The sequence below is a fragment of the Arachis ipaensis genome, chromosome B03, assembly GCF_000816755.2.
Source record: "Arachis ipaensis cultivar K30076 chromosome B03, Araip1.1, whole genome shotgun sequence".
Lineage (NCBI taxonomy): Eukaryota > Viridiplantae > Streptophyta > Magnoliopsida > Fabales > Fabaceae > Arachis > Arachis ipaensis.
In genome coordinates this window covers 3,426,422-3,439,419 of record NC_029787.2, presented here as the reverse complement: position 1 = coordinate 3,439,419, position 12,998 = coordinate 3,426,422, and the positions used below count along the sequence as shown (strand labels likewise).

General features: G+C 35.0%; 1 protein-coding gene and 1 pseudogene across 3 annotated transcripts; both read left to right on the top strand.

Annotated features, from left to right (window-relative positions):
• Positions 1-3,032, top strand: part of LOC110262509 — a 12,309-nt pseudogene extending 9,277 nt beyond the window's left edge.
• LOC107629210 (pentatricopeptide repeat-containing protein At1g79540) lies at positions 5,520-9,983 on the top strand. 3 transcript variants are annotated; one of them, XM_021117797.1, is made up of 3 exons: positions 5,520-5,799; positions 5,936-6,043; positions 7,559-9,983. In XM_021117797.1, exon 3 carries the CDS (start codon positions 7,634-7,636, stop codon positions 9,941-9,943), a length of 2,310 nt encoding a protein of 769 aa, XP_020973456.1. In that variant the 5' UTR covers positions 5,520-5,799; positions 5,936-6,043; positions 7,559-7,633; the 3' UTR covers positions 9,944-9,983. The 3 variants fall into 3 exon arrangements, with proteins under 3 accessions (XP_020973456.1, XP_016187418.1, XP_016187415.1); XM_016331932.2 differs by lacking the exons at positions 5,520-5,799; positions 5,936-6,043 and adding an exon at positions 6,641-6,733; XM_016331929.2 differs by lacking the exons at positions 5,520-5,799; positions 5,936-6,043 and adding an exon at positions 6,647-6,762.

Below are 12,998 nucleotides of genomic sequence, written 5' to 3'. Positions count from 1 at the left end.
TGTCCCCGAAAAATTTAAAATTGGTAACGTTAGTCCTTCCGTCAGTTGGATGATGACGTGGAGGGCTAATGCCACGTGTCAGGTCAGTGACACGTGGCATGCCACGTGGCACTTGACATGTAAAAAAGTTATTTATAATCAAAATAGTCCTTGAAAGTTCAAACATAAGTCATTTTCATCCCTAAAATTTTAAAAATTAATCAAATTAGTCCTTATATAATTTTTTTTATTTTTAAAATGTATGTATTTGTTACCCTAAATAAAGTTATATGCTCAAAATAAAAATTTATGTATGTTAACCTAAACAAATTTAATAAAAATTTATACATCTTTTTTTTTCATTACGTTATTACTTTCATTTAGATTAACATACATAAATTTTGATTTTGAGCATATATATATATATATATTTCATTTAGATTAACATACATAAATTTTGATAGAATAATTTCAAGCAAGGCAAAGGGATTTTACACCACTATTCACACATTTCTAATTTCAAAAAAAAAAATAAATTTTTATTTTTTGATATTTTCAAAAATTAAAAATTTAAACATTTACTTTTTTAAGTATTAGGAGAATAATTAAGACTCCCAATCATTAATCTAATTTACCTCCTTTACTACCTTGGCTCTATATGGCATTGTAGTAGCATTCAATTGGCCATTTTCAGCGGGATTATGCGAATTCTGTTTCTATTAATCCAGAGGGTGACTCTTTATTTTGGTAAAAGTAGTAACAATTCAATATCTAGTAACTAGTAAGGTAATTACAAACCCATTTTGCTAATTTAGTTCTTTTATTTTAATTCTAGTAATAAATACATAATGAACAAATTATTTTTAAAATTACAAGTTAGAAAAAAAGTACTTTACTTTTAGATTTCAACAACTCAAAAATGCATTTAAAATATATCTTGTCTTGCTTTGAATAATATAAATAAAATTAAGGAAAAGTCTAGGGGGTCAGCAACTTTTGTGTTTTTTGACCAGCACTTAATCATCAAAACAAAAATAAGTGATCTCCCACCATTAGATGTAATCTCACATCATTAAAAACACTATTGATAGCCAATTGATGGTTACAAAATACCAAAATTGCTGGCCCCCTAGCATTCCTCTAAAATTAATATACCGAGAAAACATAATTGCCTTATATACACAAGAGTTGAACAACACTTCAGTTTAGTAGAACTCGAATAAAAAGTTAACTGTTAACCCACTTTCACCAAATTACTTGTGACCAACATATATATATTTGATTTGTTTGATTGAATAGATGAAGACTTACACCACAAGGTTCCATTTGTCGTCTTAGTTCGCTTATGCAGCATTATTACTCTTTATTCTGTTTTTAGGTCTCATCTGTTGTCCTCTTCCCCAAACGCCACAAGATAGCGCCCCGCTGCCACCATCATCACCCCGATCCCTCTATGCTGTTGTGGAAACGAGTCCATTTCCACAATGCTTCCGGACTGCTCACAAGGTTCCTCCCTCGCCGATCGCAGCACCACTCTTCCGCTGACGCAGACGCCGTCGCCGTCACGCGAGATCTCCCTAATCATAACCGCCGACTCCCCTTCCGTTTCTGCGTGTGGGTCGCGCTCAAGTTCGAGAGCCTCATGGATCAGCATTCCCGTAACGAGGTAAGTTGCACTCTCGCTACTACGGAGTGGTGCTCCCTTTACTGGGACGCGCTCCAGCTTCTGAAGAAATCTGGGATTTTCATAAGTTCTGAATCTGTTAGAGCCCTCATAAGGACCTATTCCTATATGGGTCTTGCTGAAGAAGCCATTCAGTGTTTTGATAGAATGTCTGAGTTCGATTGTGAGCCTGATGCTCACGCCTATAACACTATCTTGAAGGTTGTGCTCAAGAAAGACTTGTTTGTGTTGGCTTTTTCGCTCTATAATGTTATGCTTAGGTCTAATTCTTTGCCAGATGACCACACGTACACTCTCTTGATTGGTGGATTCTGTAAGATTGGAAACTTACATGCTGCCCTCGAGATGCTCGATGATATGAGCAAGAGGGGTGTGCTGTCTGATGTTAAGACGTATACGGCTATTATTTATGGCCTCTGTCAGTGGAAGAAGTTTGATGAGGCGTTTAGGTTGTTTAACACTATGAAAGAAAATGGGTGCTTGCCTACTTTGCACTGTTATAAGTGTCTTGATTGATGGGTTTTGCAAGAACGGGAGGACAGATGAAGCGCTTTCTTTGCTATCTTTGTTGAGGATAGATGGTTTTGCTCTTAATCTACAGAGTTACTGTTCTCTGATAAATAGCTTCATTCACGCCAAGAGATATAGGGAGGCATATGTATGGTACACCAAAATGTTTAAGATGGGAATTGTGCCGGATGTTACTTTATATGCTATCATGATACGTGGTTTGTCCGAAGAGGGTAGGGTTGGTGAAGCTGCAAAGATGTTAGATGAGATGATTGGGATGGGTTTAGTACCAGACGCCTATTGTTACAATGCATTAATCAAAGGTTTTTGTGACATAGGTCGTTTGGACCAAGCTAGATCTCTTCAGCTTGAGGTTTCCAAGGACGAACAGTTTCATAATGCTTACACCTACACCATTCTCATCTGTTGCATGTGTAGGAATGGAATGGTTGGAGAGGCACGGAAGATATTTAATCAGATGGAAAAACTTGGATGTCTCCCTTCAGTTGTGACCTTCAGTGCTCTGATGCATGGCCTTTGCAAGGCTCACAGAATTGAGGAAGCACGCCTTTTACTGCACGAGATGGAGATTGGGAGAAGCCCATCTTTGTTTTTCCGGCTTTCTCAGGGTTCTGACAGGGTTTTTGATAATGTTAGTCTCCAGAAAAAGGTGGAGCAAATGTGGTTGTATTTTTTGAATTTAAGTTGGTCTGTTTTAGGCTTTCTATTAGCAAATTTTATTTTTAATTTTCTAATTCCATGGTTTAATTCAATTCTTATTTCTTCTACTTAGCTTTTAGCTGAGTTTTGAAGCATTTTATGCGTTTCTTTTACTGTGTTTTGCAGGTACAAGGGATAGGAATGATTCGCTGCAATATCTGGCTTGAGCATTAGGCCCGAGCCTAGCTACGTTGTGAGTGTGCTCGAGCATGGTAAAATTTTGACAATGTGCTCAAGTACAGCATAAACACACTCTAGAACAACAATGCATAAACAGAAAAATCTGTTCTCAAGTTTAATGATTAGTAAAATGCCCCTTAGTAGGTATAAAGTCAACATTGGTGCATGCCTAACCTAACCTAACCTAACTTCTTCCCAGAAGACTAAGGAAGCTGAGGAAAAGTGTTTGAGAGAAGACTGAATGTTTTGGAGGTTCATTTGAGGCACTTGAGACTTTCTCAGGCTCGTCTTTGTATCTCAAATGGAGGATTCCACCTGTACTTCATTTTCTTCACTTTTTTTAATATCTTTGTGGTTCACTTTCCCATAATCTGATGTGATGTTTAAGAGTGTGTACCATAAACTAATAGGATTTTCTTCAAATTTAGAATACCTGAGAGTGAAAATTAGATTGTATGAACATGCTAGTGATTGAGAGTTACTACAAGTGACTTCCCATCACCGCTTGCCCTGCTTTGTTCAATGTCTTTTCAGTCATTTAATTGTTTCTCCTCCTTCCTACTTTAAGTTTTGCTCAGGAGACTATAGATGTTCCAGATTGCTAGGTTTTGGAATTTGGGTACAAAAGATGCTATGCTCTTCTGCCTAATCTTACCAAAGAATTTGCTTCTAATTATATGTTTATAGGCAAAGTATTTGATTGAACTCTCCAAGAGAGCTCCATTAGATGGAGTTGCCCAATTTATTTACAAAAAGGTCCCAACTCACTATGATATATTTACAATTACACCCCAGGCGACAACCAGCGGTGAGATCTTAAATAGCGGAACAAACTTGAAAATTGATCTGAGACACAACTTCTTGGGACAAAACCCTGTTATCCAGGATGTTGCATTCACTTCCCTCTCTTGGCGTGTATAGTTAAGCCGAAATTGAATGTTAATCTCACAATTGGTTTATATAGTCAGTCTCTACAATCTCTAATATACTCCATTAATAGTGTGTTATGTAGTTTGTGAGTTTTATCATTGTGTATGTGTTGCAATCACTGCTACCACTTGCACTGTTATTGACTATGTAATCATATCTAGCTTTGTTAAAGTGTATAAGAACATAAGGATCAACTTGCTATACCAGTGAATCTCTCTGGAATTGTTTTCTAATTTGCCCTTGTAATTACTTGAACTTCTGATTTGAAAATGTACTGATACTTCAAGCTAAACTTTATATTACAGTATTCCTAAAATTTTTCGGTTGTTTTCATTTTAAAAATATTTTTTAAGGAAAAAAAAGAAAAGAATGAAATCCACCATTGAGTATATGCCCTCATGCCCCAGATTTGCTTCCGTCTCATCTATGTTTTTTCACATCAAAATTGTTGCCATTTTCTATTGAAAATCTGGACCTGTATGTGAGGTTGCATTGTCATAGTTACTTCCTAGTACAAGTACTTAATTGGAATAATCTGATAATAATGCACTTGTTTGTGCTAGAATTTTTGTCTCAACTGTCAATTTCAGGTTCTGATGATATGTTCCTTAGTTGATATCAGGTTTTTCACTTTGTGGATTGTATATGGATAAAACTAGAAGTGGTGAGGATCTCAGCCATGAAGAAGATAAGGTTTTATTCTGGGATAATGTATCTTTTGAAGGCGATAATGATGGCGAAGAAGATTATGAGTTTGACGACACAGATGAATATGCGGTGGACGTAATTATGTGCAATGAAATAGAGTGTGACATGCAACAAGTTGAAGAGCAAAAATTGTGTTTTATCGAAGTTATTGAAGACTTAGATAGTTAAATGTATATGAAAATGACCCAGGATCGATGAAAAGGGAAATTTGTGTAGGGTGATTTTGTGCATGGAACAATATTAGAGCAAACTTTAGATGAGCATATTTGCATTATGTCAAAGCGGCAAAGACTCACCAAGTGGGTCCCAGAAGTGAGTGAAGTGAAGTTGAGAGTGAAGACACATATTCAAACTGTCAGCTGAGTTAACAGTTAAGTTGGGCTTTGACCAAAATATGGGATTAGAAGCCTTTTGACTTTAGGCCTTTAGTTAATGCGGATTTACCTCAATAGGAACACTCACTTCCCCTACATTAATTTGGATGCTATTTTTTTTTTGTGACTGAAATAAACTAAACAAAGAAAAATAAAACAAACAAAACAATGAACTGTTTAAATAGAGGGACAGTCCCTTTAAGACTATTCTTAAACTCCTCCCAATGTGAAAGAAACTCTACATGTGAAAATTGTAACTTTGCATAATATCCTAGAACAATCCTCAATCCTAGACATTACACCCATATTTCACACACATACACAACACACTCACACATACTATCATGAATATTATGGATTCTTAAACCAACAATAGAACCCAAATGCAGCGTTGTATGAGGCCTCTGCTGCGTTGTATGAATGAATGCTATTTGATTAGTTTGCATTCATTCATTTTTCTTCTATTGCAAATTTGCAATTGAAAAAAGTAAAAGGCTTCGTTAAGAGGCCCAATGAATATATCGAGAAGTAATAGCTACTACGACGTCGTTGGGTAGCAGTGATGTGATGATGCCTTCTCTCGAAACAAAAAGAGAGAAATTGCATGGTGATTGCTCTGGTTGGGGAAGACCGCAATTGGGAACAAACATTGCTCCGACAAATCTGTTGCAGAGAAAAACAATAAGCGAAGACGATGATTAGCATACTACCCAGGTACACTCCCTCTTCAAGCATGAAATTCAACTCTCTTACGATTCCATGATTCTATCTTTCTATGTTTATGTTTTGTTGTTTCAAACAAAAAAAATCATCGCTTTTTGTTTTTTGGGGTGTGTGAATGAATGGATAGGAGCGGCTACTTGGAGCTACACTGGGAGTGGTATTGACCGGCGCGGTGGTTCTGGAGCAGCGAAGAAACATCTACTCTTCCATCTCCAACGTCCAATCTCAATCTCAGGTCAAAATAACATAAATGATGAGAATTCATCTTTTAGTGAAAATGCAACTTTATCTGTATTGAATTTGAGAAATTATTAAGTGATTGTTCGTCTTGTGCACCAACTGTTTGTTGGAATGCCCGAGAGAGAATACTATGTCTGTTCACAGTTATGAGGTTTTATTTATGCCTTGTATCTGTTGCTTAATTTAGGGTCCTTCTTGCAAGCTTCCCCCTGTTTTAGTCTCAGATGTTTCTGTAACTTTGTGTCAAAATGGTTGGTAGAATCTCAGATTTGAACTTAGAGACAAAATTGTTGTATAGAGGGTAGAATCTTGTGATGAGTGGCTTGATCATGTGCATACAGGGTAGCTCAGTAGCTAAAGGTAAAAGGAGACCAAGAAATACTATGCAAGAACCGTTAAAAAAATTATTTAGACTTAAATGGTTAGACTATTAGCATAGTTTGCGATATGGCACTATTCCGTTCATATGATCTAGCCAGTCTCACCTAATGGACAAAGCTTTCGTATTGTTATAATGTCGAAAGGAATTCTTATGATTAATTAGATAATAAGTTGAGTTTCTAATTTATTCTTAGTTTCTTTCTCTCTCTTTTTTTAAGAAGCTAATTTATTCCTAGTTTAAATCTTATGAGGGTCAGTTTGGAACTTCCCCAAATTGGGAAACAGAGTTTCTTCAAGCTCATATGTGAGTTTTTCTTCCCCACTATTTCATAGGTACACTATTTCAATTTTATTATTCAATTCATAATTCTATCATTGCATTTGTACATCAACCTATCATGAAACTTTTTTTTAATCTTGGGTGTGGTTTAGATTCACGTAGTAATTAAAATTAGTGACCATTTTTAAATTTCCATTTGTATAATAATTACAAATTAACAGAACACTAAATAATTATTAATGATAATTTAACTATTTATGAGTGCCTTTTTCTCAACAAAGAGTGTGCCCGTATAACTTTATCGAGCACGTAAAACACATATAAAATGGACATAAAATACATGAAGGTATGAGGCGAATTAATTAGCTCATTCATTAGTTTATGTATGCATATAATATAATAATATATGAAATGAGGGGCACAAAAGTAAGGAATCCGAGGCCATATCCACCGAACATAGTAATATTGTGAACTTTTTTTTCGTGATGGTTATGGTATTTAAATTTTTGTGTCTAATTTATTAAAAATTAATATTTAATTTAAATTATATAAAAATAGCAGTTTATTGTAAAATTATTTTTCTTAGAATAAACTAGCAATATAATTTGAATTTAAAATCTCTTACCTACTATCTAAAATTTATTATCTTTTATGAAGTTTATGGTAGTTGAAAAAAAATCTTTTTTATAATGACTTGGTAGGAATAATCTTTTCATGTTTGAGTGGTTAGTAATATTAAATTAGTCTTATGGACATTTTCATCTATCGGCCCCCCAAAAAGAGACTTAAAAAAGCCTCTCTGATATTCGTTATAACTTATAAATTTATTACTCTTTACTCTCTTTTTAGGTCTCACCTGTTGCCCTCTTCCCCAAACGCCACAAGATAGCGCCCCGCTGCCACCATCATCACCCCGATCCCTCTATGCTGTTGTGGAAACGAGTCCATTTCCACAATGCTTCCGGACTGCTCACAAGGTTCCTCCCTCGCCGATCACATCACCACTCTTCCGCTGACGCAGACGCCGTCGTCGTCACGCGAGATCTCCCTAATTGTAACCGCCGACTCCCCCTCCGTTTCTGCGTGTGGGTCGCGCTCAAGTTCGAGATCCTCGTGGATCAGCATTCCCGTAACGAGGTAAGTTGCACTCTCGCCACTAAGGAGTGGTGCTCCATTTACTGGGACGCGCTCCAGCTTCTGAAGAAATCTGGGATTTTCATAAGTTCTGAATCTGTTAGAGCCCTCATAAGGACCTATTCCTATATGGGTCTTGCTGAAGAAGCCATTAAGTGTTTTGATAGAATGTCTGAGTTCGATTGTGAGCCTGATGCTCACGCCTATAACACTATCTTGAAGGTTGTGCTCAAGAAAGACTTGTTTGTGTTGGCTTTTTCGCTCTATAATGTTATGCTTAGGTCTAATTCTTTGCCAGATGACCACACGTACACTCTCTTGATTGGTGGATTCTGTAAGATTGGAAACTTCAATGCTGCCCTCGAGATGCTCGATGATATGAGCAAGAGGGGTGTGCTGCCTGATGTTAAGACGTATACGGCTATTATTTATGGCCTCTGTCAGTGGAAGAAGGTTGATGAGGCGTTTAGGTTGTTTAACACTATGAAAGAAAATGGGTGCTTGCCTACTTTGCGCTGTTATAATGTCTTGATTGATGGGTTTTGCAAGAACGGGAGGACAGATGAAGCGCTTTCTTTGCTGTCTTTGTTGAGGATAGATGGTTTTGCTCTTAATCTGCAGAGTTACCGTTCTTTGATAAATAGCTTCATTCACGCCAAGAGATATAGTGAGGCATATGTATGGTACACCAAGATGTTTAAGAGGGGAATTGTGCCGGATGTTACTTTATATGCTATCATGATACGTGGTTTGTCCGAAGAGGGTAGGGTTGGTGAAGCTGCAAAGATGTTAGATGAGATGATTGGGATGGGTTTAGTACCAGACGCCTATTGTTACAATGCATTAATCAAAGGTTTTTGTGACATAGGTCGTTTGGACCAAGCTAGATCTCTTCAGCTTGAGGTTTCCAAGGACGAACAGTTTCATAATGCTTACACCTACACCATTCTCATCTGTGGCATGTGTAGGAATGGAATGGTTGGAGAGGCACGGGAGATATTTAATCAAATGGAAAAACTTGGATGTCTCCCTTCAGTTGTGACCTTCAGTGCTCTGATGCATGGCCTTTGCAAGGCTCGCAGAATTGAGGAAGCACACCTTTTACTGCACGAGATGGAGATTGGGAGAAGCCCATCTTTGTTTTTCCGGCTTTCTCAGGGTTCTGACAGGGTTCTTGATAGTGTTAGTCTCCAGAAAAAGGTGGAGCAAATGTGCGAGGCTGGTGAAGTTTTGAATGCTTACAAGCTTCTCAAACAACTTGCTGGGAGTGGGGTTGTGCCTAACATTATCACATACAACATTTTAATCAATGGTTTTTGCAAAACTGGTAATATCAACGCTGCTATCAAGCTTTTCAAGGAGCTGCAACTAAAGGGGATCTCACCTGATTCTATTACTTATGGGACACTTGTTGATGGACTTTATAGGGCTAACAGAGAAGATGACGCCTTTAAGATCCGTGAACATATGTTGAAGCATGGTTGTCAACCTGGATTATCAAATTCTAATGCCCATATGAGCTGGTTAAACAAAAAGGGGAAGGTCTCGATGGCCTTCAATATTTACTTTGAATATCTGAAAAGCCTTCTGAAGTGGGATAATGATTCAATCAACATGTTGGAGAACCATTTTATCAGAGGAAATGTGAAAGAAGTAATTCGAGGCTTACTGGAAATGGACTTCAAATGTAGAGATTTTAATTTAGCTCCATACACAATTCTAATTACTGGGTTCTGTATGGCAAAAAAGGTAGATGAAGCATTAGCTATATTTTCTGTTCTTGGTGAGTTCAATATTAATATAAATCCTACAAGTTGTGTACATTTGATTGATATTCTCTGTGAGGAAGGGAAGCTGGATGATGCAGTAAACATATTCCTCTACACCCTAGAAAAAAGTTTCATGTTGAGGCCAAGAATTTGTAACAAGCTCCTCAAATGTCTCCTTCTTTCGATAGATAAAAAGGATTATGCTATTGATCTTGTTGACAGGATGCAGTCCCATGGATACTGTTTGAATTCACATCAGTATGACAAAGCAATGTACGTTATTCGACGGCTAAGGAGAAGGAGGAGCAATAAAATGCACTATTTTAAATGATTGAATAACTCCGACTATTCAAGATGGATATTATTCTTTATCTTGTGATGAGTGGCTTGATCATGTGCATATAGGGTAGCTCAGTAGCTAAAGGTAAAAGGAGACCAAGAAATACTATGCAAGAACCGTTAAAAAAATTATTTAGACTTAAATGGTTAGACTATTAGCATAGTTTGCGATAGGGCACTATTCCGTTCATATGATCTAGCCAGTCTCAGCTAATGGACAAAGCTTTCGTGTTGTTATAATGTCGAAAGGAATTCTTATGATTGATTAGATAATAAGTTGAGTTTCTAATTTATTCTTAGTTTCTTTCTCTCTCTTTTTTTAAGAAGCTAATTTATTCCTAGTTTAAATCTTATGAGGGTCAGTTTGGAACTTCCCCAAATTGGGAAACAGAGTTTCTTCAAGCTCATATGTGAATTTTTCTTCCCCACTATTTCATAGGTACACTATGCTGACTCTAATGGTGTGTTTAGTTTGGTTGGGGTGGAATGGCTTGCTATATAACATTACTCTTTCTAAAAGGTCAATATCATAATTTTTCAGCCTGGTCGGAGCTATATGTTTATAGTTACTTAGTTGCTGGAACTACCTTCAGGCTAAGATGTGGCAGTTGGATATGCAGCAAAGCTTCACTAAACACATGTTCACTTGTCCACAGTGATTGGCAAAATCAATATGAAAAGTTGATGTTCTTGTTTGTCCTTGTGCATGATATCAAGTTTTTACTAAACATGATTACCTGTTGAATTAATCCAGGTATAGCATTATAAGGTACCATGATGTCTTTCTTGCTGACCATTCTTCGAATTGGACTTCAACTATCTTCCACTCTTCTCTGTTTCCATATGTTGGGTTATGCTTCTTATACATAGAATGTGTGCCATGTGATTTTAAGTCCACGTTCTTGAGCTATTCTGTTATTTTTTTTGTGAAATTAACAGGCATGCTATATTCCATGCTCTGCTACCCTTATGTTGTAAATTTCAATTTGGACTTACTACATTTAAATGCTAAAAGTAAGCTAGTCACTTGACCAACTCAAATTTGTTAAATGTTAGAAGTTTTAATTCTATCTTTATATATAACAACTCATTGGTCAATAATAACTATTAATTATCAAATGAAACTCAGAATTACAACAAATTAATTCTTGGATTTTTAGATTAAAAAATACTGAAAACTAAAAAAAATAAGTGACGGTAAATTTGTTTGATGTATATATATATATATAATGAGCACATATAGTGCAAGAATACAACTAAAGGGGTGAATATAACTTGTGATGTTAATTAAAGAAGATGTCAGCACTTCATGCTTGTTCTCTCTCATTTTCTGTGTATTATTCATTGTTGTTATGTTCAGTTACTTTTCATGCCTTTGTGCAGAGAAGTGGATCGCAATTGTGATTCTCTTTACTTCCTCCATTGCACCGCATATGTTTACTCTCTTTGCATTCTGATTCTCATAATTTTATTATTATTATTATTAGGCGAATTCTCTGGTATAGACAGGGGGACAAATCTACACATATAGTATTGTGCTGTTTGAATTTTAAAGTGACAAGTGTTTATTGAATGGGTAAAGTAAATGGGACAAATTCTGCAGCTGCTTCAGTTGCAGGAGTACTTGCATGGTTGCACGAGTGGTTATCAGAAAAAAGGGGGTGTTACTTTTTGAGATTAATAGAAAAGTTATAACTTATTAGACTAATTAGAAATAGTGCAATTAGAAAGTAGTTGGGCTTATTCACTTTATATTATGTTGGGTATTTTATTGGGCCTATAAAAAGAAGAATAATTTAAAACAATTTAAACAATATCTCTTAGGCCTTTTGTAAGATGAAAATCAAAACACATATATAATGATTAATCATATCAAATAAAAAACTAAACAAAAATAAATTAATATAAAATAATTAATTATCCTGATAGATTATAATTCACTCGCAACTTCACTCACAACGTGAAAGAATAATAAGGATCTATTATTAATATTTATTTGAAAAAAAAAGTAAAAAATGATATGCTACAATGATAAATTCTAACAAATTGTATATCTTAACCGAATATATTAATAATAATTTGTTACGGTATGTATTTGAAATTTATGATAATATATATATAAATGAGAGAATATGTAAAAAACATTGCATAAGAATTAGTTAGGGCAGGAAATAATTACTTATAAATACTTATATTATTAACATCTTTTCTTAATTAGGGATATAAGTAAATTTTTTATAAATTTTTATTTTCAATTGACTGCATATAAAATAACAATAATCTATCAGGATAATTAATTATTCTATATTAATTTATTTTTATTTGATATTTTTTTTTCGATAAATATTTTTTATTTGATATTATTAATCATTATATTTGTGTTTTGATTTTTATCTTATAAAAAGTCTGTTCAAGTTGTTTTAAATTATTCTTTTTTTTATAGGCCCAATAAAATACCTAATACAATATAAAGTGAATAGGCCCAATTACTTCCTAATTGCACTATTTCTAATTAGTCTAATAACTTTTCTATTAATCTCAAAAAGTAACACCTCCCTGATAACCACTCATGCAAGTACAAAACAGTCACAGAATTTGTCCCATTTACTTTACCTATTCAATAGACATTTGTCACTTTAAAATTCAAACAACACAAATCAACATGTATAAATTTGTTTTCCTGTCTATACCGAAGAATTCGCCTTATTATTATTGCGGGTCAGCTGCAATTCTCATAGATTGATTAAAAAACTATAAGAACATACCAAATTCAAATAATAATTCATAACAAACTAATTAAAATCAATCGGTTTCACTTTTACTTGCAAAAAAAAAAATCAATTGGGTGGGGCTTATACCAGGCCCAATGGATGTGAAAATATAAAACCCATACCAAAATATGAATATAGAGTATGATTTACAATAAAATGAAGAGCCTTAAATCTCTGTAAAAAACTAAAGAGCCCTATAACACCATAAAACAAATAAAGAGCCCCAAAATAAAAGAATAATATATATATCAATGAATTCAGCTCTTTTGTCCACAA

Coding starts and splice junctions, on each gene's coding strand:
- LOC107629210 (XM_021117797.1), top strand. CDS start 7,634: ATGCTGTTGTGGAAACGAGTCCATTTCCACAATGCTTCCGGACTGCTC.